Raw genomic sequence first — 17630 nt, 5'->3', positions numbered from 1 at the left:
ATTTAGATGGTTTGCTTTATAACTATATGTTCTATTTTTCCTGTTAGTATATCTTAGTACTTTTTATTTTACTTTATGAACAAGATTAGGAATTGTAAACATACAGGATGCTGCTTATGGGATTTAATTAAATTCAACAAACCTGAATTGAGGGATTTCTGTATTTTATCCAGACAATTCTCCATCAGTGTGTGGACATCAATGATCATTTGAGATTTCGTGACTTGGCCCCTGAATCTGACACAATGTCATTTCCATGCCTGGGAATGATTGTCCTCTTATTTCTTAGTTTGATTCCTTCCAAGATGTCCTCTTGGTTGATACACAAAAACAATTCCACTTTGATTGTTCATGCGATAGGTCCCATTTACACACAGTGGCTTCTTCAGTATTCTCTCTTCCAAAGAGAGTCTGACCTAGAAAATCTGTAATATCGTCCTCTTCAGAAATTGACCTGCCAGATTGGACCTTCTTCCAGAGAAGTTAGGCCTTCTCAAAATTTCGGGGGTGATTAGGAAACCAACAGTAGAATTATATTGGCCTATACTTCAAAAGGCAAATAGTCTCACTATTTATGGCCCTTGAACGGAATGTCTTTATACTGCTAAAAATTCTCTTCAGGAATATGACAGGATGGAGAGAGTAAACACAAAGGCATTGACCTATGAGTCTTTCCTTTGAGCTTTGACATAGTTTCCCTGGAGGAGACCAGACTTTTAGAGACGACAGTCTCTCCTTTTACAGAATTTAAGCTCTGTATTTTATTTTTAATGGAGGTGACTTTGAAGAGAAAGAGTTGTCTGACTTCAGTTTGTCACAGACATCGTTTCTTGGCTACCTGGCTTCTACAACAAGACCGTGTTTCTTTGGATCCTGGCCCAGTTTAAGAGTTCTCTGTGTCTCAGAGCATAACCCTCCTGCTAAAGAGTGTACAGATTCCTCAGATGTCTGCTTCCAAATTAAAACTCTTTAGAATTTTATATATTCTTTTCACCTCCTGTCTAGCATTTATTCTCAGAGATTTCCAGCATGGATTTGCCAAAGCCTTATTTGGGGCTAGGAAATTGGTTGACAGTAGGTCTTTGTCTTATATCATCTGAATCAAAAAGGGAACTATCTGGTCAAATAACTTATATTCACAATCCTCATATTGCTGAGTGACAATCAACTGCATTTTGGGGTCAACTGTAATTTAATTATTAATCAAAAGTACAGCATATGTTGTTTACTTCTATGTCATTTTTTCTTATTTCAATGCTTGCCATGGAATTTTTAGCCTGTGCTGAAACTGATCATTGCATACTTCAGTCCTAAATCTTGTTATATACATAGCTGGGCTGGAGAGATCAGGGATTTGAGGAAGCCTGTGTGATTTCATACATAACCTTTCGATATTCAAAAATTATTTAATGCGTTGTTTCAGCTAGCATTTGGGATTGGCTTCCCCACTAATTCTATGCCATTGAACCAGAGACAATTTGAAACTGACCTTGCCTGAGCTTGGCTGAGGTTCAAACAGGAGGACTAACCATTGGACCTCTGAATAAATCTGCCAGGAAGCAAATTAGAAGCCATGGAAAAGTTATTATGGTAATATTTCTATTGGAACACCTGAGGGGGCAGGCAGATAATTCATCTGGCTTATATATATTTTTGTATGTAATTATTTTTAAAAGATTTATGGTTCACGTTGCCCAATGTAGTAGACTCAGAGAGGATTAAGCGAGAGTTGATTCATGAGGATTCTAGTAGTTCCATGCTCTTCCCAACTACATTCAAGTTGTTTATGGATACAGATAACTAAGAGATATTTAGAACTTTGAAAAGTTATTACTATTTATGGTCAATTTGAATGGGACTGTTTGGGGCAATGGCTTTTTTGTGGCCCTTTCAGGGGGTTCAGAACTATTTCCATAATAACATTGAGACAGGGCTTTATTTTATATCTATTTGCTAACCCACGGAGCATAGCAACAAATCCATTTAAAATGGGAAATTCTATATGAACATGGAAAAATAATCTTTGAAAAAAGTTTAGTAACAGAATTTATTTTCTATTTTTTCCATCTTTATTGAGGTATAATTAACAAATATGATCGTACATGCTTAAAGTGTACAACGTGATGATTTGATATACATATACCTCGTGAACTATTTACCACGATTAAGCTAATTAACATATCTGTCACCTCACAGTTACCTCTTTGTGTGTGTGTGTGTGTGTGTAGAATGCTTAAGAGATGTTCTGTTAGAAAATTTCAAATATACAAAGCAGTTTTATTAACTAATGCCTGATTCTCAGAACTTATTCATCTTGTACCCTTTCTTTGACCAACATCTCCCCATGTCCCCCAGCCCCTGGCAACCACCATTCTGCTCTCAAGCAGTATTTCTTTTAAAATAACCAGAAAATAATTACTGTCAGAATCAATGAAATTTTTATAAAGAGAACTAATTTCCATAAAATAATATGAGTTTCAATAGCTTTGGGATACATTAGATTGTGTTAATCTTTGTTAAAGAAAAAAAAAAGTATGACGCTTGTTGAAATGGTTGGTAAGGCAGACTCGTTTGAGGACCATCACCATCGGTATAGGGACGACTACAATGGGATTTTACAGTGAGGGAGAGAGATTGGGCTCAACCCTGCATACATCATATGCAAGTGGTATTTATAACAGAGTAGGGGTCAGTGAATTGAAAATCACTAAGAGGAAACATCAGGGGTAAAGGGAGTTCTGGGTAAATTGGACTAACCAGGTTCTCGCTGAAGACAGGCCAGGGTCACTTGGGGGATGGTGGAAGATAAGGAACTTGATTAGACCTTGAGAGTGATCAGATATCAAGGGAGGTGAGGGTGGGAGTGGGTTCTGGTTAAGCTGACTTAGCAGGGTGTTTGCTAAAACTAGATTTTAAGACGTGCACAGAGAGGCCTAGGAGAAGGTTTAGGAACCTGACCAAAGTTTGGTCAAGCTAAGAATTTTTGTCACTATAATCAGAATTGTGTTTTAGTATAATCATTTAGTTTATCTTATATTTTTTATCAAATTCTATAAGAATACTAAAAATTAATATAAATTAATTCAAGCAAAGGAAAAGTTTTCAATGACAGTATTCCCCGAGACGTAAATGTACACAATTTTAAGCTTATTTACAACCATATTTAGTGTTAAATTGTTAAAAAGGATGTTTCATTTCATTGAAAGACAGCATTTAAACAATTTTACTTTTATTAAGGTTATTTTATTCCTGTGTTAAATTTAGTTGCTTAATATAAATCCATTCTATAAATCAGAATTTCATAAAATATAAAAATCATTGTTTTTCTTAGTCTGAGTGCTGTTTTTAAATCTTTATAGGAAAGTGGGTGTGCCTCTGGCAGAGCTATTTTCATGCAGTTCTGCTTGTGCAAATTATAGAATGTGAATTCTTTCTCTAAAATTAGCTTGATGACTCTCTCAAGAATCTTTCTGTGCCAGAATGATGTTTGACTTCTGATATTACTCAGGGGTGCTACATATGGAATCTAAACATTGCATCCATTGCTTGCTTAGGCAGCCTATATGCTCAAGCATTGCATCTATAGCAATAGATTCAAATATATTGTAGCATTAACATGTTTTTACTTATACATAAAAAAAATACTATTATGTTTTTACTTATGATTCAGGAATGTGGAAGAAACTAGAAATTCTGTCTTGAATTGGTACACATTCATAGTTATTTTTAAAATAGTCAAATAACTATTAATGTGTACCCATTGATACCAAGAGTATCAGTGATGTAGGGCAATGACTGTTATGTACAGAGGCAGAGACCCAAGGGAGCCCATGGCCATTGTTAGATGTATAAATTGCAAACTATTTTTACTCTTCTCTTTCTTCATCACCTGCTCTGCTAGTCACATTTGCATGCATACTAATTTAACAGGCACCCGTTACCATGGCAGCGCCGAACAAAAATGAAATCTATTATTTTATGAGGTGAGAGTTCCCAAGTGATACAGGTGCAGGCTCGAGAAAACATTTTTGCTTTGTATCACTCCCAAGGTAAGAGGCTGGGCCTGTATTAACAAATTCCATGGGGACTGTGGGATTTGTCTTAAGTTGCTCTTCTCTGTCATCCTCTACCTTCACACATTCACTAGATTACAGGGATCCAACTCCACTTCCGCTGATAACATGGAAACCGTGCACTGGCTTACACAGAGACAAATTCATGTCGACAAATTTTCCAATGTCGTTAGCTGATAAATTAGTCCATATGTTTCTGTATTTCTCTTAACCTAGGGTAGGGCTGATAACGGCAACAGTTCTCACTGTCTTTTTGACTTTTTGAAGTAAGGCAATTTCTGAAAGTGTGACTTTTTTTCCTCCATGCATTTTCTAAAAACAAAGGAGATGTCCTATGAGACACTGGTATTCAAAGGAAACTTCCAGAAACTGCTAATTATAGAAAAATGTCCCAATGTTATTTCTGTCACATCTGCTTGTGCATTTATCAAATGCCTAATACATGTAAAGGGACTCTCTGTGGGATGTAAGAGATCAGGGTCTGTGGTAAGTGAAACCAAACCCACATAAAGAAGCCAACCAAGAGCAAATGACAAGCAGAAGCGGTTTCATCGTTTGCTCCTTTCCTAATTTTTTCCAGCTCCATTCACTACATGCTACTTTAAAAAGATCCATGTCTTAGTGAGCCACTAGTATTTTATTTGACTCTTCCCAATAGAAGACAGTGTTTTGAAAGGGTTTTGTAAATACCAAATGCAAAGTGAATACCAACTTTGAGCAGAGTTCTTTCAATTATAAACATTTATTAAGTGCCTACTGTGTGCCAGGCTTTGGATGAGTTACTGTGTGAATTGTCAGGTTCCATTCATTAGGTGTTTTGTTAGATAATTTAAACCTGCTCTGTAAAAATGCAATTTATTCGTTAAAGGTACAGTTTTTAAACAGTAAAAACAAATAAATGGTAAGAATCTTAAGATGCAGATTTACCAACCGGAAACACACACACACTCATACCCTTAAAGAGGTGTAGAAAAATATATATAGGGTTATATAATTTAACTACAAGAATTGAGAAAAGTGTTTGGATAAGGGCAATTTCTAATCTGTGTTAAAAAGAACATCTTCATTTTGCTCTTTCTTCAGCTTCTAACTACACTCGGCCTTCGTTCCCTTCAGTTTTCATTCTTTTAACATTTTAACCTGATAACCTGCTCCCTTGCCTTGTACCTTTTTCCCAAATGTACATGAGAAAATGAGAGTGAAACTTGCAGACACATCCACTTTTGTTAACTTTTTCTTATAGGCACGATACTCTTACTCACCTTTTGCTCTGATCTCTGATGGCATTATCCTACTGTGTTACTCAATTAGCGATTAATTCAAAGACCCCAGCCAGTCCACAGTAAGTGCAAAAATTGCAAGTAAGCATTAAGCACTTCGATAGCAATTTGGTAGAGTCATTTTGTCTATTGGTCTAACTAAATATTGGTATTTTGTATTTTTAAAACTTTCATCCATCCAGTAATAAATTATTTTTTAAAATTGTTTTGTTTTAGCAAAGCAGTTGTCCACATAGATTGTGGGGCCAGGGGAGAGAAAAGATAAAAATACCCGATCACCACAGTTTGAGAAACACTGATCTAATGTATTCTCAGTTTCTCTAAAGATGTTTTTTGATTTCCTACCTTCATGCCTTTGCCTATTTTTCAATTAATACTGTCTGTTGCTTATTCCCCACTATCACATCCTCTCCATGAATTTTTCTTTTATACTTCTTCTGACTCTTACACTGAAGTTCTTTGTATTTCTGTTGAAATCTTATAACTACTATTTATTGGATGTGTACTGTCATTTAACATTCTATACAAATGCACTTACTTTTCTGCAGTACCGTCTTGGAGGCCGCACCTGAGAGATAGGATCAGGATGGATAAGAGCATGGACTTGGAAGTCATAGACGTCTGGGTTAAAATCCTAGTTCTGCCATTTATGAGCTGAGGGACCTGGGGCCAGTCAACTAGGCTTTTTATACCTCAGTTTCCTTGTTTATCAAATGGGACTATTGGTTGCACGTATCTCTTAAGGTTGCTATGAATATGAAAAGAAATAGTACATATAAAGCATTAAGTGCGCAGTTCCTGGCATGTACTAAACACTCAACAAGTGACTGCTATTATGTTTTTTGTTACTGACATTAGCAGTATTTTTAGACTATTTTTTTTTTTGCCTTCGTTCAGGCATTGCCTGAAATTAGTCATTTAATCACATTGTTTTGAGGAAAAAGAAGAAGTGAAGAAACTTCCACATGCTTTGACAAACCCACTTTTTGAAGACATAGCTAGAATGGGTGTTGTGCCCAAAAGTGGCAAGTCACTGGATACCCGATGGACTTTGCAGAGCTCGTCAGTGAGTGCAGTGCCGGCCTCCGTGTTTCAGCATCGACAGCATCACATGAGTCACTCACAGGATACTTTTTCCTACAGGCAAAAGTAACACCACCAAAAGGAAAATGGAATAATAAAAAACAACTTTAGAAGAAGGCAGTGATCCCCACCCACAAAAAATTTGGCTGGAACACCTGGATTTTTCCGAGTATAATTTTAGTTAGGTAAACATTGAAATGATGTATTTTCCTAAAAGAGCAAAGAGTAATTTTATGGAACATAGTGGTTGACAGTAATCTTCAGATTCAGAAGGTTTGCAAAAGATAGTCCTTGTTTTAAAGAATAAAATGTAAATTTGAACAAACTGAAATAATGATGCTCAATACTCACAATTGCCAAACTGCCAAAATTTACCCTCAAATAGTATTTTTATAGGATAATATCTAAGAACATAGATGTGAACCGCTGAGCTAATCATGCAGTAGTTAAATGATTTTTTTAATGTGTGCACTAAACAAGCATATTAAAACCATATTATGGATTTATAGCTATCTAGAATATGCTTTATTAGGCTTTAAAAAATAGGTAAACTCTTAAAAGTAAGCAGAAATACATTCAGTATGTAACTAAATTAAATACCCAGCAAAATGGCATTGAATTTAAGGGAGTGGATTATGGTTTTTGTGGTCAGGTTATTTCTGGTGTATTGAATGTGAATTCAAAAGGAAGACTGTAAACAAAATTCTGAGAAGGGCCAGGGAACTAGATATAAGAGCTTTTTAAACCCTTGCTACACAAGGGCAATAACACAAAGACGTAATCTACTATAGCTGAAGGATGGGAAAAACAAAGTAAAATCCAGATTTGAGGAGTTTTAATCCATTTCTATGTCTGTAAGTGTGGACACACACACACACACACACACACACACACACACACAGTACGTGGGAACATACCCACCATGTACATGTGAGGATCTGAATAAAAGGACTGGTAAGCATTTTTCTGGAAAGGAGTTGAGCACACACACCCATTTTCAATAGTAAGGTCTGTTAGATTTGAGTGGTGCAACAGTCTGTCAGGGAAGTGGTGAAATCATCACAGACTGTTGAGTGATTCAAAGTTAGATCAGATGAAGCACTTTAAAAATACCGTGTAGTAAACAATCTAAAGTTGGGAAGGCAATAAAAAGATGACCTACATTGGACTTTTCCACCTCTAATTTTTAATGCTTTTCATGGTAGTTTAAAAGTAGAAGAGTGTAATACTTACAGAAGTACTGAAAATTAGGGCCTCAATTCTAAAGTGCTTATTGTTACATCCAACATAACAGACCTTGATGTTATAGTCAAAATTAAATAGGATTTGATTTTTCCTCATGTGTAATGTTATTATAACTGATATAAACATATGATGATGATGCTGGAAAAATGGGAGAGAGATTCTTTAAGAATTATTAACTAATTTTTTTAAAAATAGGGAGATTGGACGAGAAGCAGCTTTTAAAAGAGTTATTTTTCATGTTATTTTCATGTCTCCCTGACCACTGATCTTGACTTAAATAATTGGTAATCAGATGCAATGTCTTCATATGATTTGATTTACCTAATATCCAAAGGCAGTCAAAGTACTATGTAAAATGAATGAAATTGCATAGGAAAGGCTCAATAAATTTTTCTAATCATTTCTAATTTATGCTTTTTTCATTTAACCTACAGTGATTTGCTTGGGGCACTCTTGCTCAATTTCAGGAAACTCATTTTTCCTCATGTCGAACAAATGTACTGTAATCAGCAGTAGGATCTTCCTGTTGACTGGAATTAGCCTATGTGACCTTTTGGATAAACCACTGATTAAACGTATGTCCCCCTGGGTCAACTGGAATCAATCCTGACTGGCCTTCCTTATCTGTGGATTGTTTCTAGATCAATAGTGTGCCCTCTGAGCTGTCCAAATGCTTGGTAATTCACTGACCAGCCCTGCTCCATATGACTGATTTTACATAAACTTCATAGGAAATTTGCTTATGCTAATTTACATCTCTTATAATCTCTGCTACTCAAAGTATGCTATTTGATACTAAGTCCACTGACATGCAGAAGACAGAGAGGAAGTCATTTGCCCAGTTCTTCAAGTTTGTTTTGGTAATGAGGCAAAATTAAATGACTCCCTTATTTTCCCCTGGAAGTGGTGGTGTGAGGAGGTGTGGGCCATGGGCACCGTTTTTCTTGATGCCTAGCCCACTGATAGGTGGTAGGAGATATTTAGTAAACTTCTGTTGGATGGATGAATTAATGATCATTTCAAAGGAGGCTAAATTTTGGTACTACTCTTTCCGCATTCTTTTCTTCACACCCGGCCTCCTAGAATGGCCAACCTCCAGGATCTGTAAAAACACAGGAGGAGGAGAAAGGATGGGAATTTAATGCCAAAAGAATAAAAATGAAGTCCTGTTTCTAGCCATCTTTTGCATCATGAGCATATGGATAATCTTCAACCGGCCATAAGCAATTCAGTGTGACATATAATGGGGGAAAGTCATGGCATTATGGAGATAGACACAACTGTGTCTAAATCTTAACTTTGGTACTAATATTTTACCCCAAACAGATTATTTAACCCCTCTGAGGCTCAGCTTTCCTTCATTAAAATGGAGAAATTACCTTTTGTCTTGGAAGCTTGTTTTGAGGTAAATAATTTCATATTGTGTGCATGTGTGTGTCTCAACAATTATAATAACAGCTTTCATTTCTTGAGTATCTACTAGATGCCTGAGAGCAGGATTTTCATTAATCTTCTTACTAACCATGCAAGGTGAATAGTATCATTCCTACTATATAGGTAATTAAACTGTGAATCAGTGATGTAAAGGAATCTATACAAGGTCGAAAAGCCAACAAGTGTGAGAGCAGAATTTGACTTTAAATTTATCTAATTTCTGAGCCAAGGCTTTAATTTACCCTGATCAATAAATAATATTTCTTTCGTTGTCCCAAGGAAATGGAAATTACACAATTTTTTCCTTTTCTAATTAATCTTTGTTCATCCTCTTCTATATGTTAGTAGCCCTATTCCCCATGATGAACCCTAATAAGCCATAATAACCCTAGGTCTATTCCCCTAATAGACCCAATAGTTTTGTCCAGTTGAGCCACTGAGAAAACTCAGATTTTCTGTAACCCACTCCAAGGGAGAAAAGAAGATAGAGCCTTCTGGATATGTAAAAGTACAGCCGTTTCTATCTTCTGTCATGAATAGAGTCAGAGATTTTTCTGGCTGTGTATCCACATGTGATGTCAGTGGGAACTTTGACTATAAAGGGTGGAGAAGCCAAACTAGGGTGATCTGCCTTTGGAGCTGTTAGCAGAAGCTGGAAATGCTTATAACCATAGCTGAGTCAAAAGGATATGAACCTTGGACTTATCCTGACAGTTGCCTTTAATGAAATGAAGCTGTTCGGTTCTGGCAAGCCAGCTATTTAGAAAATACCAGTTCTTTGGAACTTTTCTGACTTTCCCAAGTTTTGTTTTTACTCAGCATCTTGAATTTTGTGTTTGTTTTTCATTATCAGATTTATAATCGCTTGGATACCAATTGCTGTGGATTCAGACCTCAAAAGGAAGATGCCTGTGTACAGAACGGACTGAGGCTGAAATGTGATCACCAAGATTCTGTGGCTCTAGCCCACATTGTCCAGCGAAAGCATGACCTACGACATTTGGTGTTTATCGACAACAAGGGTTTCTTTGACAGAAGTGAAGATAACTTAAACTTCAAATTGTTAAAAGGCATCCAAGAGTAAGTTTCACGATGGAGGATTTCAGATTTATATTAAATAATTAGTAAGGTTTCGAGAAACCTCACATCCTGTGTCTGATTGATTTAACCCTTGAATCGTGGGTGTGGAATCGGGGAATGGAGGTGCAGAAAAAGGAAACAAGACCTAGCGGAACAGAGCAAGGGTGCATGCAGGGTGTCACTGTCTCCAGCCCATGCAACCTGCAAAGCTCCTGCCGTATTTCACGTCCATCATGTTGCTGGGCCCTCACTGTGAAAAATCCATGTGAATTAGGTTGGAAGCATGCAGAAATCTCTCGAACAGGAACTGGCAGAACAGGGATAAGCAGGTGGCAGAGGCTCCGTTATTTGGGCATGGGATAGAGAAACTAACTAGGCATGCAGATATTGGCATGGCAGGGTGTCCAGAGGCACAGTACACTCCAGTGGCTTTTATGGATGTGGTGGAACATTAGAGCCAATCTGCTGAGTAGAACACTGTACCAAAGGGTAGCAGCTGTTTAATTCAGGTAGGAGGGTTTTCGAACATTTGGAAATCCTACCAGTAGACATAGATTATGGAAAAACGTATCTCAAACTTACATGTAACTGGAAATAAAGGAAACGAAGACACTTAATAGTGGCAGGAACCCTGCTGTAGAATCGGAGCTGTTCAACCTGCTATGGAGATTGAGGCTAGATTTCAGGGTCCACCTGTAGCCACTCTTCATGGTTTTCCCTCCTGAGTCAGAAATCAGAGTGACCAAGAACTTGGGATATGTGTAAGACTTGAAAATGGAGAGGTGAATTTCTAAAATAGTGGACCAGCTGTGTGAAGCTAAGTGACTGCTGGAAAGCACATGAGCAAGTCTAAAATTAAGGGTAGAAGCCAGGTCTTCCAAATCCAAGGCCAGTGATTTCTCTGCAGTAACTCATGCTATGCGTGCTGTTACTATTGCTCTTATTAATCCTCTGAAGCATATTTCAATCATCCTTCCTCGCACTGAGAATTAGGTAATGTAGGTTTTATGTACTTTCAACCCTAGAGATAGTATTGTGAGACTTTCATGAGCCCCAGTTTCATGATTGTTTCCCATGTTTTGCCCTCACATCTCTTTGTGGATTGAAGGTAGAATATGAGGCAAATTGTCTCCTGGAAGTATCTAAATGAAGGAAATTTGACATGTAGGAAAATTGACACACCTAAGGTATCACTTACTGAGTTGATAACTACGGGGCCTTCTTAAATCCCTAAATTTTCTCTTAGAATTAAGAGTCCTGGGAGAATGCAGTCCATCCATTTATATAAATATGAATACTGTTTTATTTATACTTTCAAAGAAGATTTAACTTTAAATGCTTTATGAGGAGTAATGAGTTTAGTTAAATCTTCCTTGAATATGTAACTCACACACTGAAAAACAAAAATGAAGATTTTGCTAACCCAGATTTATGCATATAATAATCCTATTAACCAATGTAATGCAAAGACCGGTAATTTTTTGATTTCTCTTTGTGAAAATGATTCACCAGTAAAAAGAACCACACTTTTAAGAATTTCATCTCATACATTTTGCCACAGCTAAATTAGTTGAAAGGCCATAGAATTTATAAATCATGGATTCCTAATACTTCAAAGAGCTAAAATGCTTAATTAACACTATGGCCACTACATCACATACTGCATGTCTTCAGGAGCTCAGAGCATCCTATCAACCTTCTTTATTTCCACACTTATTCAGACTCATTGAGCATGTCCAGCTCTGTGTCCTCTGCTTTTTCTGTAGCAGCAGAAGTGCAGGAGCACGTGGATGCCTTGCGTTCATGCCCCTGAGGGCCATGCCCCATTTGCTCCATTTAAATTTAGAAAAGGTACTTAGAAGGCTTGAAACTTCTGGCAAACTGCACTCTTCCTGCACTCTTTCAGGAACAACTAATTTTACTTGAAAATTACTATGAAACCTCAATATTTTCACTGTGCTTTCATCAGCATTTTGATCACAGCTGGGGGAGGCCGAATTGGTGATTCAGAAAAACATTACTAATGATTTTGAACCAGAACTTTACTAAGATAATGTGTGTGCTAGACCCTGGCCTTTTTCTTCTTGTGTGAAGGGCAGGAAGCACATGCATTCTCTTAAAGTAATTCTAAATTTGCCTCAGGTTTTTTAGAAAGATGGTTCATGGTGGAATGCCCTGGCTCTAACACTTGAGTTTTGCTAAATTTATTTGAAAACAATTTAGTATTCCAGTTCAATAAAATGCTTCCAGATCCTTAGAATTCCTGAAGCATAATCTGAATCAGGGGCCATTCTTTATTTAATTGGGCATTTTGGAATTATTCCTTTCTGTTTTTACTACACATATTTTGGATTCTTCCCCATGTAACTCGGGAAGAGAACTTGCCTGAAATGGTCAGCATTTTGCTGAAGACTTTCTTGCATAAAAGCCGACGTTGACACGTAGGAGAATACTATTCTACTTGACATATTCAAGTGGTTTCCACGGGTGAAATGGAGTTTGAGATTGAGGAAAGTGTTTTTGCCTATCCAACAGATTTCTCTTTTTAATTCTGTGCCTCTCTTTACCTACATATCATGGCCTGAGGTAAGATGTTAGCATGTCAACTTCTCAATGCTATAGAAAATTTAGTTCCCTTGAAATGTATTATTCTAGTATATTGTTATGATACGTGTCTGCTTGACAGTGATCCAAATGTTTTGATTCTCAAGGTACTGTTTCATAGTGTGATTTATGCCAGATTAATGAAGGGCAGAGCAGGTGGGTAAGGTATAACATTTCCAAACAATTACTAAGAGTGAAATATTTTATCTTTTCAGGTTTCCCGAATCTGCAGTTTCTGTTTTGAAGAGCCAGCATTTACGGCAGAAACTCCTTCAGTCTCTGTTTCTTGATAAAGTTTATTGGGAAAGTCAAGGAGGTAGACAAGGAATTGAAAAGCTTATTGATGTAATAGAACAAAGAGCCCAAATCCTTCTCACCTACATCAGTGCACATGGAGTCAAAGTATCACCGATGAATCAATAACAAAAGGATGTTCTGGCTAGAGTACTAGATATATTTATGTTTTATTTTGTTTTGTTTTTTAGCTAAGTACACAAATCTCAAGTCCTTTTAGGAATGTGGCAGTGTAGATGAATATATCAAAGAAATAAATTGAACCAAGTATATGTGATGGGCCTGAGCGCTATAAGTAGACTTACTTATAAGGCTTTTAAAAAACCTACTCCTCAAAAAATATTTATTTGTATTTTTCACTAACATCATGTCATGTGAGTCTCATCATCTGTTGACAGAATCGTCGCAATTATTATTCCAGCTAACTTTGTTAAAACATTTGTCATGTTGTTTAGTAGAATGGTATAAACTGACTCCTTTAATAAATTGTATTTTGAGCCATTTTCATGAGTCTGTCCAGATACTAATGGGCATGATTCTTGGCATTATTTGTTGCTGATTGTTAGCACACAGCGGTCCTAGCACTAACCCAGAGGCCAGTCTGCACTGGAAAACTGAGGCACACAATCTGTAAGTACATCAGCACATGCAATAGTTCTAAATAGAAATGGTGAGTCATTTGCAAAGCTATCTGTATATATTTTACTGTAGCTGTAAATGACCAGGCATTTCTGTGATTCTGAGCAGTGAGAACCACATTTTCCATTCCTTTTTTAGACATTTATTTCATTGTCAGTGTCAGAAACTATCCACATCTCACAATTTATATGTTAGGTGATTTTGCTCTTTCAGTTTTGGTCCAATTTATGTCTAGTGGCTTAGAAATTGAACAATTTTAAGGCATGAAGTTACCTATTTGAAACTATACTTCCCGAGTATCTTTTTAAAAATGGATGCCCTTTTTAAAAATGTTGTTATTTTTATAAAGGATGAACTATAATTTCTGTATATTTCATTAATAATAGTGGCTTTCTTCAAGTTTGTCCTGTGTGATTATATTTAAGCTGATTTCATTGCTATTTCCCAGATATTGACAATAGGGCCAGAGACTGAGTGTGTTTAAATATATTGTGTGGCTTATTCCAATGTGAGAAATATGAACAAAATAAATTAAAACCTGACCGATCAATTCTCCTCAAGGAAAGCACATGACTAGAATGAAAGCAGCAAATTTGGATATTATTAAACTTCAGATGATTCTCCCCAGTTCCCTCTACCAACTTTTTAAATTAGGAAGGATTTGGAGATAGAGTCTTCATGTGCTGGGGGCTCTTCCTGTTCTTAGAAGATACCCACGTCATCCTGTATGATGGATGTTCATATAGAGGTTTCAAATCTTGAACAAATCATCATTATCCTCTCACCCCCACACACCCCACCCTTTACTTAAAAACGAATAGACTGAATTTTCCTTTCCCTGCAAGTTGAAAAATACAATTTAAGAATGTTTTTAATAATAAGAACGTATCTATAGATTCTAATTTATACAAAAGTATACGGGCAAAATGTCAAAACAACTTGTTAAGTACAGGAGAAGACAGACTCAGGAGAGAGAGATCATTTGATCATCTAATTGTAATTTTTCTAGGCTCCCATTCAAGCACTACATTTTAGGACCCTTGTTTGCCAGGCTGACGTTTGGAGAGTTGGTCTTCCAACCATTCTTCCTGTACAGCACTGAGTGTCTCCCTCGGATCCCATCTTTTCAGAGTACTCTTCGTCTCTCCTGAGTCTCCACTTTAACCTGTGGTATTTGGGCTTTTTAAGATCGCTTTTTCTCTCATTAATCATTATGTTAATGAAAAATTGGCCTCACGAAAGTTTGGGAGCCCACGTTTTACTGTGAGGCTGCCTTGAAGTAACTTGTGGTCCAGTTGCCTTACACCTTGTCTTATCAAGGAGGCATATGTGCATTGTCATATGCTCTTTATGGAATATGCCATCTTCATCCAAATTGGTGACGTTGGTGGTGGGATTCCGGACTTCTGAGAAGTGAGCTTTAATTTTGTGTCTCAAGCTGCCTGCTTTTGGGCAGCATCGTCTTCCCATATGTGTGTCTGACTTTGTTTATTTGCCTTCAGTTTTTCCAAAATACTTAATATCAAACGAAAGGTTCAGGAACACATGTTAGTTTTCGTCACTTTTGCTTTTTAGCAATGTATTTTGTTTTATAATCAGTGAATAATTCATGCTGTATTACTTTTGAATTAATGGAGAGCTGAAGGCCAGGCTTTTAATTCTAAGAAGTAATGCTCCTCTCTTCCCTTACTGAAACAATGAGAATACTCTGCATCTTTCAAATGTACTCAGATTATCTGTGGTTCATATAAGCACATTATGTGGTTTATTTATAACTCGATAAATTTAAAATAGAACAATTTACCTTGGCAGACATACAAAAGCTTATTCTTGTGTGACTTTTTTTCTTTAACCTTATGAAAATATGTATCTTAAAAATCTGTAATAAAAATATTAGAAATTAAAGATGCATGCTTTCTATCTTGTAGATGGGTTCATTATCTTTTGCAGATGGGTTACTTTCCAGAAGGGAAGTATAGAGGAATGTTTGCTACTTTTATCCATGATAAAAGAAACTACTGAATAGGCAAGAATTTTATTGGATTGTGTTTGTGTATACATATATTTGATATTATTATTAGTGATATGCTTTCTCTTGATGTACATATAGCATAGTTTCAGGTGGCATGCAAAGTAACAGATACCATAAACTATAAGAGAATATTTAATTTTGGTTTTCTTTGTTTTGGGTGAATCTTACAATTATGTTTAAAGTTTTCCTTTTTAAAATTTTCAGCATTATTGAGGTGTAATTGACAAATAGGAATTGTTTATATTTAAGGTGTACAACTTGATATTTTGATATGTTGTATACATTATGACCACAATCAAGCTAATTAACATACCCATCATCTCACATAATTAACATATTCTTTCCTGCCCTTTTTCTCTCCCTCCCTCCCTCCTACTCTCTCTTTCTTTTCTCTCTCTGTCTTTCTTTGTTCCTTCCTTTTTTCCCTTCCTTCCTTCTCTTCTTTTCCCTTCCTTCCTTCTTTCCTTTCAAATACTTTCTATTTTTAAATTACAGTTGACATATTATATTAGTTTCAGGTGTACAACCTATTGATTAGACATTTATATAACTTACAAAGTGATCGACCTGATAAATCTAGTGCCCATTTGACACCATACACATAGTTATTACAATATTAACTATATTCCTCATGCTGCACCCTACATCTCCATAACTACTTGTAACAACCAATTTGTATGTCTTAATCCCTTCCCTTTTTTCACCCATCTTCCAATCCCCCTCCCATTTGGCAACCATCAAAATGTTCTCTGTATCTCTGAGTTTGTTTCTGTTTTGTTTGTTCATTTGTTTTGTTCTTTAGGTTCCACATACCAGTGAAATCTCATGGTGTTTGTCTTTCTCAATCTGACTTACTCCATTCAACATAATATCCTCTAGGTCCATCCATGTTGTTGCAGATGGCAAGATTTCATTCTTTTTGTGGCTGAGTAATATTCCATTGTATATATGTACCATCTCTTCTTTATCCATACGTCCATTGATGGACACTCAGGTTGCCTCCATATTGTGGCTATTGTAAATAATACTTTAGTGAACATATGGATGCATGTGTCCCTTCAAAATGGTCTTTTGGGTTTCTTGGGATAAATACTCAGCAGTGGGATTACTGGGTCCTATCTCTTGTGGTATCCATTGTTTTAAAGTCTGCTTTGTCTAGTGTAAGTGTTGCTACCCCAGTTTGTTTTGTGTTTCCATTTTCATGAAATATCTTTTTCCATCCTTTTAACTTTGAGTCTATGTGTGTCTTTCAATTTGAAGTGAGTCTCTTATAGACAGTCTATATAAGGGTCTTGTTTTATTATCCATTCACCCACCCTATATCTTGTGATTAGAACATTTAATCCATTTACATTTAAAATAATTGTTGATAGATATGTAGTTATTGCCATTTTATTATTCATATTTTTTATTTGTTTCTGCTTTTTAAAGAAGTCCCTGTAAGATTCCTTGTAATACTGGTTTGGTGGTGATGAACTCCTTTAGCTTTTTCTTGTCTGGGAAGCTCTTTACCTGTCCTTCGATTCTAAATGGTAGCTGTGTTGGGTAAAATAATCTTGGTTGTAGGTCCTTGATTTTCATCACTTTGAGTATTTTGTGCCAACGCCTCTGGCCTGCAAAGTTTTGTTGAGAAATCAGCTGACAGTCTTATGGAAGCTCCCTTCTAGGTAACTACTGCTTTTCTCTTGCTGCTTTTAAGATTCATTTTTTGTCTGTAACCTTTTGCCATTTTAACTATGTTATGTCTTGATTTGGGCCTCTTTGGGTTATTCTTGCTTGGGACTCTGTACTTCCTGGGCTTATATCTATTTCCTTTGCCAGGTTAAGGAAGTTTTCTGTCATTATTTCTTTAAATAGGTTTTCAAT

General features: G+C 36.3%; 1 protein-coding gene across 5 annotated transcripts in view; it reads left to right on the top strand.

The window, feature by feature from the left end:
• GASK1B (golgi associated kinase 1B) overlaps positions 1-15891 on the top strand; it is a 43622-nt gene extending 27731 nt beyond the window's left edge. For all 5 annotated transcript variants that reach the window (XM_081077570.1, XM_081077569.1, XM_081077568.1 and 2 more), the window contains 2 exons: positions 9969-10195; positions 13015-15891. In XM_081077570.1, the coding sequence (XP_080933696.1) occupies positions 9969-10195; positions 13015-13222 (435 nt within the window). In that variant the 3' untranslated portion in view covers positions 13223-15891. The remainder of the gene's footprint in view (positions 1-9968; positions 10196-13014) is intronic.
• Positions 15892-17630: the final 1739 nt, after the last annotated feature.

Source organism: Rhinolophus hipposideros, assembly GCF_964194185.1.
Source record: "Rhinolophus hipposideros genome assembly, chromosome: 16".
Classification (NCBI taxonomy): Eukaryota; Metazoa; Chordata; class Mammalia; order Chiroptera; family Rhinolophidae; genus Rhinolophus; species Rhinolophus hipposideros.
This window is presented reverse-complemented; position numbering and strand designations above follow the sequence as displayed.